At 41.4% G+C, this 12,104-nt stretch overlaps 1 protein-coding gene across 6 annotated transcripts in view; it reads left to right on the top strand.

Annotated features, from left to right (window-relative positions):
• Positions 1-12,104, top strand: part of rerea (arginine-glutamic acid dipeptide (RE) repeats a) — a 174,532-nt gene that overhangs the window by 155,612 nt on the left and 6,816 nt on the right. For all 6 annotated transcript variants that reach the window (XM_084070209.1, XM_084070210.1, XM_084070211.1 and 3 more), the window contains 4 exons: positions 8,860-9,022; positions 9,136-9,228; positions 10,958-11,157; positions 11,520-11,681. In XM_084070209.1, coding sequence (XP_083926335.1) covers positions 8,860-9,022; positions 9,136-9,228; positions 10,958-11,157; positions 11,520-11,681 — 618 coding nt within the window. The remainder of the gene's footprint in view (positions 1-8,859; positions 9,023-9,135; positions 9,229-10,957; positions 11,158-11,519; positions 11,682-12,104) is intronic.

Genomic DNA, 12,104 nt, shown 5'->3' with positions numbered 1-12,104 from the left:
ATTGTGCAGTTGAAAATTAGATCAAATTATAATGCCTGAGTTGTGACACTTTAAAACCACATGCAGTTTATATAAAAGGTGGAGGGGGGAACGGTTCCGACAAATTAAGTTAAGTAGAGATATTAAATGGGCTAAAGAAAACGTGTTATAAGCAGGTTTGGAATTTCTCTATTAGAGTCCAAGTCATTTGGCATTGAATGCTACCATTTTTTAAAAAAGGATATAAAGGCCATTGTGTAAAAGTAATTATGTGGATCTGGAGACAATGAGTAAACATCTGACCTCACTGAATGGTCATGCCATGCCTAAACTTGTCTTTCCTAAATGGGTGAAAAGTATTTAATGAGGCACATTTTCTGTGCTTAATGCTTATTACATCCTGTGAGAAAGAACATAGCCGATAATTGTATTATGAAGCATATTATTTATTTCACTGTTAGGTCACTTTTTCATAATTAACCTTATAATCTTCCGACTTCACAATACATATATGGCTTTATATACTTTGTGTGTGTTCTACATATAATTGTTGGTGTAGTAATTTACAGTGTAGCACCATGGTTAGAAGAACCGTTTGTTTTGTTTATTCTAAAATGTTGTAAGGTGCATAAATATAATGATGCAGTTGTCCATTGTAGTACAGTAGTATCTGTACTATTAGCATACTACTATACTTTGAAGTATTAGTATATAGTATCTTCTGAATAGACAACTGGGTAATGCTAGCTTAGTGATATTATATATCAGCCTTTTAAGTAATACTAATGCAGTAATCTACTTGACTTGCCAATTAGTTGATGCTGACAATAGAACAACCATCAGCTACAAAGCAACCGTAGCTAGGATGCACCTTTTGAGGGTGAGAAAACTTCAAACTGAATCACAGAGACATATTTATGCTGCTGCTGCAGTCTCGTTCCTCTTGGCATGGTTCTGGAAAATGGAGAAAATAGCAGCGCTAGTGTGTTTGAAAGCGAAGAGAGAAGCCATGTTAGCTAAGGCGGCTAACATTAATAAGAGTCACAAGTTGCTTTTAGATGGCAAGTAGTTAAGAGAAGTAGTGGTTAATTCAGTTGGCAGAGGCTAGCAATTTGAACAACATTACAAATCACACTTAATAGACAACTCGAGATTTATCGTTTACCATCAGAGTTATACCGCTGTTCTGCTATGACAGCACATAAACTAAAACTGGAGCTTATATTAGTCAGCTGACCGCAGACCTTTTTTTGTGTGTACACGTATATCATGTCACTTTTGCTTGATGTTGAAGACGTCACTTTTTGATGTTGATTCTCAGGGCTTTGACTGTAGCATGGAGCTATACAAGGTACAAAACCTATTTTAGCTGTAGGAAATGTAGATGATTGTTTGATACAAAACAGGGACAGCTGCAGCAATGGCAGCTTTAGACTTCCTGCCTTGTTTGTAACCACTGGCATTCAGGTAGAGATCAAGCAGGAGATGAGGTTTTGAGCAGTGCTTGTTCTTCAGGAGAAAGGAGAGCGAGTAGCCCCCCCCAGGCCCTGTCATTTACAGGTCAGGGTGGCCAACAGGAGAGCACTGTTCTCAACACAACCTCACAGCAGATGTTTGCCACTGTGCAATCTGTACAGATGTCAAATTGAATTCATTGCCATGTCTTTAGCCCAGCAGCCAGAGCCATGGGGATGAGTGTGATTATAAATACTTGGTTCAAGTGCTAATTAAAAAAAAAAACTAGAGGGGGTTACTCCAGTTGGCAACATCAATCATGAGCTTGACAGGATAGATATAGTGTTTTTGGTCAATTATATAGCTTGTTTATGCAGTGGAAATGCTCTTGTTCGGCAGAAGGTCCAGCAGTTTGTATTGATGTTCCTTCAGCAGACCACAGGCAGTTTAGTGTGCCTGTAAGTGTAGGCAAAAATCTTGTTCACCCTAATAGATGGAGCACGGAGAGAGAGAGCTCCCTGTTGTAATTGAGTTCTGTGGTAGTCGCCATGTTGTGGTTTTTAGGGGGGGCTAGCTTATCAGCAGAACACGCAGGATCTACCCTCCCTGCAAAAAGCCGCCGTGGCTGTCCAATCTGCTTTCATTGGCAAAAGCGCTTACAGCAGGAAAAACATGAGTGCTGATTCTTCAGCGTGTGCATCCCTGACCTGTGAAAGCCGAGCTTATTCAGTCATTCTCCAGCAGAAAGGCTCTGCGCAGCAGGGAACGGCTGTCTATTTAACCGCCTTTCACACACACACTCTTGCCCCACCAGCCAAGACCCTTTCACTGTTCATTTTCTCTCTTCTATCCCTGGGCCTCGGATGCATCGCCATGCTGAAGTTCTATTTTTGAATCAGCTACCCGGTGCTTGTACTTGGTGCCTTCTCTGAACTGTATTTGACAAAAAGATGTGCCCAATGAAATTGTGCGCCTGTGGCAGTGTCAAGAGTATGACTTTAAATATACAGCATCATTTGGTTGACAGCAGACACTGCTTTTGAGTAAATTGTCAGTGGAGGCATTTTGTAAAAGGCAAAAATATATAGTCATATTCCATGGATGGGATCCCAATAAAAAGGATTCCATAAAATGCGCAATTCTATCCTGTCTACATGCACAATACATTTTCATATTAGTACATCTAAGAAATTATGCACCATTAGAAATTCTGCAGGGAATCAAGTGGTAGCTGTTATCAACAAGCTAAGTGGTTTGGTTCTAGATGCTTGTACTGTAGATACCTCTGTTTGCATCATACAATACATTAAAAGAATTAAGGTAAAAAGCAATTTTTATTTTTCCTTCACCTAACGAGTACCAATTGGCATATTAGACATGGCAAATGTGTCATTTTAAATGCTCAGTCATGCAAGCATTTACCATTACCCTAGAGTTACAGCATGCATTAGGCAGATACAAAAGTCAAGTACCACTCACTGAAAGTATACACTGTACAAACTGCCACGCTTAGTGAAAAGTAACGAAAAAACATGACTAGGGAAGATACATCACTGTTAAACCCCAGCTTGGTTTCGCTGTAACACAAACATTCCCCTCCACCTTGCTGAAGCGAGCCGGGCAGCACTCCTCTATCCTCAGACTGCATAGGAGGGAGGCAAACAGGCTGGCTGCACTAATGGATGTTTACACAACTCTGTATCAGCCACCAAAACCCAGAGATCACATGCCGCCACTGCTCTCTGCTCTCTGTTGCAGTCCCAGATTGTTTGGTGAAAAACAAAATGTAGGAATGGTTCTTATTTTTATTATAATTTTGGATAATTGTTTTGCTTTAGCAAGAGTTGTGGTTAGATTCAATGTTGATTGCCCATTGTTATCCTTGGTTGTCTCTACAGTATATTCCTCTTCCTGGCTCTCCCTCTCACTTGCATGTGCGTGCGCACACACACCCCTTCAACTCTCCCCTGTTCTCTCCTCCTTCCCCTTGCTCTTGCCAGTAACGGCCTTAACCGTTTGGCTTCGTGTCAGAGCAGAGGCCTTTTGTGGCTCTGTCGCAAATCTGCCAGGAAAAACAGAAACCATCTGTTCAGGGGGGATGAGTGTGTAAATACATGAGTTTAGCCCTCAGCCCTGCCCAAGCACACAGGACCACCGAGTCCAATGAAAGGGTCCTGCATCGCAGATCTCCCCCACTAAATGTTACTCTACACTATGTATAGTGATCTTCCAAATGTAGAGGCAGGTAAATATGTCGGAAGACATTAGACGTGTTAATTGAGCAAATGGGTGAGAAGATTTGCCTTAAAAGACAATTACCCAAGACCCAGTCAACAGTAATACTAATTCTAGTAATACTAGTTAGAGGTCCTAGCCTTTTTAAGAAATCTCACCCAAACTTCTCACTTGAAGTCAAGGTTTTGTTAGAATCACCTCAGAAAGAAAGTAATATTATTTATATGAAATCTATTAAAATATAATTTTACATAATGAAGTTATATATTGAAGTTAAAACGGGTACGATAACTGTTGCATGTTGATGTTATGGCTTCTCTGTGTTTTACTAACTTTTTCAACTGGAGGCTAAGAAGTACCGCTATCCACTTAGTTTAAGATCACTGCTAATTATTCCAAGCATAAGCTGGGGAGAAGTGGAAAGAGAAGTTAATTAAATTGTTGTGCCAACATGGATCTGCTGTGCACTTATCACCTTTTCGTGCATTATTGTTATTTATCCTACAAAATGTCAGTTAACCCATTTTGGGCGGGAACCCCTATTTGTAACTATACCTTTCAGGACGGGAACCCCTTTTGGGGTTCTTGTTGCTATGTACAGTATATAGCAACATACATTTCTTGTAATCTTTTAATAAATATTTGAAGTTTTTCAGAAAACTTGCGTTACTGGCGTTTTTAGAATCGTCCTCAGGTCTAAATGGGTTAATGCTCCACACACTAGCTGGATCTAATATAATTTAACCAAGCCAATGCTAATTATTCATTGGACTGCAATCTGTTGAGAATGTTTTACTCAGAAGTATACTTGTAGTAGCTATTTAAATAGCAGAAGGGGGGGGAACTATCTTCGTCTGGTTGGTAATGATCTTGCCAATTTTTTGCAGCCGTGGTCAAAATACATGTAAAGGAATCAAAATCAGTCACAGAGTTAAACTGTTACAGTATACTTTTGTCAGTTGCACACAAACACATACAGCAGAACATTTCAAGTGGCAATAACTGGAATGGAAGCCCTGAGTGTCGTGATATGAGGTAAGCCCCTTTCCTTGTCGGATAATCCACCGCCCAGAAAGCTGCTGCAGATGGAAGCATTCTAAAAGGCCTTATAATACCAAGCTTATGTTGTCTCTATCTCGTGTTCTGGGCCATAGCAGCACACTCTGTGCTGCTCTGCAATGATTTAGTGGGTTTGGGGAAATGGTGGCGCAGAGGGCAGGGCAATATGTTTTTTTCCCCCTTTTCACTATGCTGAAATATCTTTCTCTGTATAGAGATACTGTACATGTGTATACAGCATATCGTCACTGTCAAACTGAAACCTTGTACCTCCATATAATAATCATATGTTTATATAAACAAATAAATCATTGCCCTTTTTTCTACTTCCACGTATGACAGTGTCACACAAAGGTAGCGAAAACAGCAGATCTACAAGCTCACAATGTGGCGCATCGTAATTTGTGGAAGTGCTATTTTCACTACTTTTGAAAACTTTTAGACATTTTCGCCTAACCCTAATGACAAAACAATTATATAATGCCCAAAACACAGACTCATGGTTGAATAGGGTAGTCTCTGTGGATTTTATAAATATTTAACCAATAAAGTATTAACCCATTAAGACCTGGAACGCATCTGTGTCACTTTAGATTTCTTTGACTATTCAAAAATAGCAGATATACAAGCTCATAGCGATGAGCTTGTAGATCTGCTATTTTTGAAAAATCGTGAAAAAATATTTTTCAGATTTTTTTCAAAAAACTGTTAGGATTTAGAAAACATTTTTAAGAATCGCCTCAGGTCTTAATGGGTTAACACGAGCTTGTAACTAAATAATTACTGTATTGGAGCCATTGGAACACATGTAAAAAAACAAAAACAATACTGCTTACAGTCATGTTTTATTTTTAATGACTGTGATGAGAAAACGGCAACATTTACTTTCGAAGTAGATATTCTTGTTTACACATTGAAAGAAAACAGAATAGAAGGTAATGAAAGCGACAGTGTTGCCCTGGGCACATGCCAGCATGACGAGGGCTCAGTGACATTTAAAAGTACCAGATGAGTCCAAGCGATGCCGCCTTGTGCGGCTTGCAGGGAAACCCCACTTGACAGACAAGGCAGGTTAGTAGAGGTATTTAAACTGTCAATCTGTCTCTCTGACACTAATTCACGGCATGAGGTCTCCGTCAGCCACAGGAATGAGCAGAACTCCTCTCATCCTAGTATCATAGCTTATTCTGCCCCCATATAGAAATATTGGCCTGAGCAAAGAAAGAAAAAGTATTTGCTTTACTTGAGTGACTAATTTAGATCTCATAATTTGGTATTTGTACAAGAGGAAAATAAAGAGAACACAATGATAAACATCAGTTGTTATTTTTCCATAGTATCTTCTTTCTTTTATTTCACAGTAAAATCAAGAGTGTTCATTTAACTGATTTTAGTAATTGACCTGTAAGGATCCATACATTTTCTCCCTTTGGTTCTTCCTCTTTCGCCTACTGTATTTCACACATGGCTCTTGCAAGCTCATCTGTGCACCTGTTAGTTCCCAATTCAAAAGCTCAAGTTAATGTTTTCATTAGTCCCTGCATAATATAATGGCACTTGACATGGTGTAAGTGATGGAGGGGCAGGGTGACCTTTCCCCGTTATCTTGCCAAGCTGTTGTTGAGGCCGTGTGGTTGTCAGCCTGCCACAGGGAGGCAGAGAGGCACTGCTGAGAACAGTCATTAAGCACGGAGCAAAGCCAGCGCTCGGCACCGCTCGCCACTTTTGATCTGCACATTTCAATTAGATTTCACATCAGGACGCCTGCCTTCTCTCACTCAGCACCTGCGCCCTGCCCGCCCGCCTGTCTGGATGGCAGGCAGACTGGCTGGCCCGCCAAGCTGGAGAAGGAAGCAAGAGGAGAGAAAATAATAAATTAAATGTTCTCTACCTGCTCTGACATGGATGCACAAACGCACGTTGACTTTTAATGAATCATAAGTACTGTAGCTGTTGGGTGAAGTGTTAGTCTACCTTGTTTTCTCTGTGTGTCATTTGAAGTGGAACTTCCAAATATATTTTGCCTGTTGCTGGAAACCCAGTTCCACTGATGGAAACTGCATCGCTCCTACTTCATCCAACTGGTCTTTATGTTAAGCATATTTATATTTGGTTGCACACTGGTGTTGTGCCAAAAATAGCAGATCTGCAAGCTCACAACTTGCTGCAGCACTCCCCTGCATGACGTGTTGTGGCTTGTATATCTGGTCTTTTGCGTGCGTGACACCCAAATAAGTATAACTTATTTGTCCAGTGTGTAACAGTGGTTTTCCTCTTGTGAGCTCCCACTCACAAGGCATGTGGAATCCATCCCACTATTCCAGATGTGCTCAACTGCATAAGTCCTTGGTTCTCTGAGAGCTAAGCAGCACTGGGGGTTTGGGCTAGCTTTATGCTGAAGCAATGGCTTTGCCACAGCACAGCACCTTAATTTACCTGCTATTTGAGAAGGTTTCATTGAGGTACAACGCCCTCAGTAAATGTTCCCAGCACTGCTCTGGTTGATAACATGGGAGTCCTACAGGCAATGGTGGATATGAATATCCCCTCAGAGCTACATGAAGGGGGATCTTATTAAACTGGCCTAAGCCAATGGAGTTGAGCTCTTTCTGCCAATCAAAACAGTCACTGAGAAAGAACTTATCTAGCACCTTAATGTCAGACATTTAAAGGCTTGTAGATAAAGGAACAACCACGTGATCATCGGCCAGTGTTTTCTCACAGCAAACATGGTAGGGCAAACTAGCCTGAAATGGTGTTGTATTTGTCCAGATAAGGACAACTGTGTGTGTGTGTGTGTGTGTGTGTGTGTGTGTGTGTGTGTGTGTGTGTGTGTGTGTGTGTGTGTGTGTGTGTGTGTGTGTGTGTGTGTGTGTGTGTGTGTGTGTGTGTGTGTGTGTGTGTGTGTGTGTGTGTTCTGTATTCTTTACAATGTTATTAATGCAAACATTATTGACATTGGTGTGTGGGTTATGATTTATTTATTTTTGCTCTTCTGTGCTTATGATTGCACATGTTCATACGCTTATAAGATACTTTTTCTTCTGTTCAGAGCAAGTAACCTTTTACAGCCACTTTAAGAAGTACACCATTTCATCAAAGCTGATGCTGTCAGTTGTGCTGTTGGATAATCTTCACTAAACTATGTTAAGCCATTTTCTGCAAAGCCGTTAACATGTTGTAGAGACCAATGTATGCACTAAGTTATGTCAGGTTGCCCAGCCAAAGCACGGGAAAGGAAAACAATCAATAGCCATTAAACCCAGAGAGCAGCAGTTTAACAGACCTTAGATAGTAGATGAGTGTCCTCTGGGCCTTAAAGATTACAGGTGACTTACAGCTCATCTAACAATCACACTAACCCCTTCATGAATTCATTATAGATCTGTTGGAAGACCACTAACAAATGAGAGTTCATGGTGTGGGAGAGAAAGCAAAGCAAGCCCCACAGGAAACTAGATAATTGCCCCGACTCCCGTCGCCAATTTTCAAGGCTTGTGTATTATTTTGAGTGTGGCCGGAAAGCGGCTGTTAATTTGCGCAGGCTGCCTCAGCAAAGTGCTTTCTGATCCATGATTGCATGTGTTAATGTTTCAGTTGGATATTGATTTCCTGGCGGCCTTTTGTGCACTGGATTTATCCGCCTGGCTCTCTGGCAAGCGCACCCCTCCGAATGTTTGATTAAAGTTCAATTGACTCTTCCAGTGAAGGGGCGAGGAGCCATTTCACTCCCTATTTGTAGCGCCAAAGCTCTCCCCGACATGTTCTTTTGTTCCTATTCAGCCGCCTGCCACCCAGGCAGCCACCAATGCACTGATCCTAATACCCCTGCATTCAGTGAGCCTCCTAGCCTAATCCTGGGACAGACACAGCCATAGCACAAACACACCCGGCCAGCTATAAAACCTGGCATGGACTGACACACACTGACTTTTTTTCTTCTGAGATACTTCTAGGGCCACTAATGAAAATATTCCGTATCTTTTTTAACCCTTTGATACGTCACAGAATTTCCATCGCTTTCATGGTTATGTTACTGTGTATTTGTACAACCTAATTAATTCATCTACATGCTGTTATCTATGGTATTTTTGCCAGTTTCCTTAACAACTACTCTTGTTGTTGTTGCAGGGGGAGCTAATAACCTTTTACTATTATTGGAAGAAGACCCCAGAGGCAGCCAGCTCGCGAGCTCACCGCCGACACCGCCGCCAGCCCGTCTTCCGTCGCATCAAGACACGAACCGCCACCACTCCCGTCAACACTCCGTCGCGACCACCGTCCAGCGAGTTCTGTACGTATACAAAACGCTACACCCCATATTTGACGGGGCAGAGCCGAGATGTGATCTTAAATCCGTGTTTATGTGTGTTTAAATGTGCATTTTCTTTTGCTGTGCTCTTCCAGTGGACCTCAGTTCAGCCAGTGAAGATGATTTTGACAGCGAAGACAGTGAGCAGGAGCTGAAGGGCTACGCCTGCCGCCACTGTTTCACCACCAGTAAGAGAAAATATATTCATTTTTGATACAAACATTTGAATAGGTTTTGGGGTCGTCATGGGGGCTCAACCAGTTAATGCGTTGATCACCATAATAGCTCTATCCTAAAATCGAATTTCTTGGCACGGCTGAAAATGATGGTCTGTCCCTCAGTTTGTTTCCAAGGTTTACATAAAATAACAAAGTGTAATGAGTGGTTCTGAACACATGTTGCAGGGCACTATGTTTATTCTCACTCTAATATGTATGACATATTAGACATATGACACATTTAGGAATATTCTCACTTAAATACGTAGGTTGAAACACGTGCAGGGTAGTATCACACAGACCTGCATGTCTACTCGTGTTGTGATGGGGATCAGTGTGAGACCAGCATCCCACTGAGCTGTCTGACAGATGGGCATCAGAGGATGTCAGGACTAATTTGATCAAATCAGACATGAGCCCACAGCTCGTTCACTCTCTCCACCTCATTATCCTTCCCCTCTCTCAAACGCAGCTGCCTCCAAATGCCACACCCCACCCTCCCATCAGATGATGCTTAACATGATTGCCACCAAGACGAGGGTGGCTAATAACCAGGGCTATGTTGTAGTAACTTCCTGGTCTTGGGTTTGATACCTGAGGATATGACACATGGTGATAGTGAATGATTACAGCATGCAGGGTGTAAGGACAGAGTACCTGCTGATGTACTGTTATTCACTGTACTCACAATAAACATCTGTTTGATGTTGAAAATAACATAAGAATGTTCACTGGGATTTTGCTAACTGTGAAAACGTTTATTATTTGAACTCTAATCTACTCTAATCAATATTACTTTTAGATGTCAGCTACACATTTGCTTTATTTCCAATTGAAAAAATAGTCTCTAACTTTTCTACATATTCCACAAGTCTAGACAATAATACATTTGATCTATCAGTTGACAAAGATAAATTAACTTTATTCCCGATTGCAACAATATTGCTGTTGGTGTGAAAACTTCTATTGTTTGTATTCGCTAAGTCTGGTCTATACATCTATTTGATGTCAAAGATAATTAGTGTGGTTGAAAGGGAACTCCCATTCAAGTATTTTTCTCTCTGAAACTGTAAGGGCTACAGTTACCACACTTGGTAGAGAGGTTCAGACCTACGCAGGAAATCAATACTTGCACCAGTCGGTCTCATGGTGGCGCTATAATGGCCGACTTTACACTTGAACCGTATGTCGTAGAATCAAAATCTATTTTCCCCTGGATTCTTTGGATCACGACGCGTTTCCCTATATAGGCCACAGCCATTTGCATTGAAGTAGATTTTTCGACATTTTCAATTTTATCCGAAACACACTTTTTGCTCTTCCTACAGATTTTGGCACACATTATCTCTGGACCCATGTGATAAAAACGCATCACACAGATTCTGATAGTCCATACCGTTCGACCGTTATTGGCTTCCGTCGAGCTTGGGTCCCAACGGCATGGGTGTGATCAAGGCAACCACACTTGCAATTTCCACAAATTGCACCTTTCTAGTTGAACAGTATTCCTATTGAACCAATATTGTTATAGGTGTGGAAACTTACCAATTCACTGTCGGCATTCTACAGATCTGAATAATAACACATGGTATCTGTTGTCAGATTCAATAATACATGACTGTGAAAACTTTGCTACATCTATTGTTTTGCACTCCTCTGCTGGTATCTCACCATTAGCTTTGCCGTCCCCTTTCCTCAGCCTCCAAGGACTGGCACCACGGGGGCCGGGAGAACATCTTGCTGTGCACAGACTGTCGCATCCATTTCAAGAAGTACGGTGAGCTGCCCCCCATCGAGAAGCCCGTGGACCCGCCGCCATTTATGTTCAAACCTGTCAAAGAGGAAGAGGATGGACTCAGCGGGAAGCATAGCATGAGGACCCGACGAAACCGAGGCTCGGTGCGTTTGCCCACTAAACACTCCTCCCCTTTTCATCCCACCCCTCTGTTTTACACCGCCATCTTTTTTGAGTTTTCCCTAGGCACAGGGTACAAAACAGGCATGCATTATGATTGGAAAAAGTACTCTATATATATATGTATATATATATATATATATAATTATATATATTATTATATATATATTATTATATATATATATATATTTTCTTTTACGCAAACAATGTTGATTCCAGAAAATGACCAGGGGGCGGGACCTAGTAGCATTCTGTACATCATTTCTATCGCTATTCTTCTCACAAACACAAAATGGGTAAAACTCTCGTTGTTCTGACCTATGTGGATCCTCTCTTGCCGTTTCAGATGTCAACGCTACGTAGTGGTCGTAAGAAGCAGACGGCCAGTCCCGATGGCCGAGCCTCACCCACCAACGAGGACCTGCGCTCCAGTGGACGCACCTCTCCCAGCGCAGCAAGCACAGACAGCACCGACAGCAAGACGGACTCCATGAAGAAACCCGCAAAGGTACACATGGTCCGGGCTGCTGCCCCTTGAGCATCTTTAAAGAACTATTAGGGATGATGTCTTTTTGTAGGCCAACCCAGAACTTACCTCCCTCCATAAGGTTCCCACTGTAGATTTTCTGTGAAATTTCTGTATAGATTTTTTGATCAATTAAGAAAATAAGCTCTTTAGCAAATAGAGGCCTTTTATATTAGCACATTTTGTTCAACAAGATCATCTCCACAAAGCATTTTTTTTTTAATGAATTTGTAACCACACAGTCAATTAATGTAAGTTAAAAAAGCAAAGAAAAGCACATAATGGCTTCAAAATTCATGGCCCCTATTAATAGCCATTATTCATAGAACAGAACGAACCTCTTAGGCCTACTATGTTAGCTAAGGTAAAAAATCATTGGACAATGTGGCGTGGGAACCCATTACA

The sequence above is a fragment of the Gymnoscopelus microlampas genome, assembly GCF_963454915.1.
Source record: "Gymnoscopelus microlampas genome assembly, chromosome: 10".
Lineage (NCBI taxonomy): Eukaryota > Metazoa > Chordata > Actinopteri > Myctophiformes > Myctophidae > Gymnoscopelus > Gymnoscopelus microlampas.
This window is presented reverse-complemented; position numbering and strand designations above follow the sequence as displayed.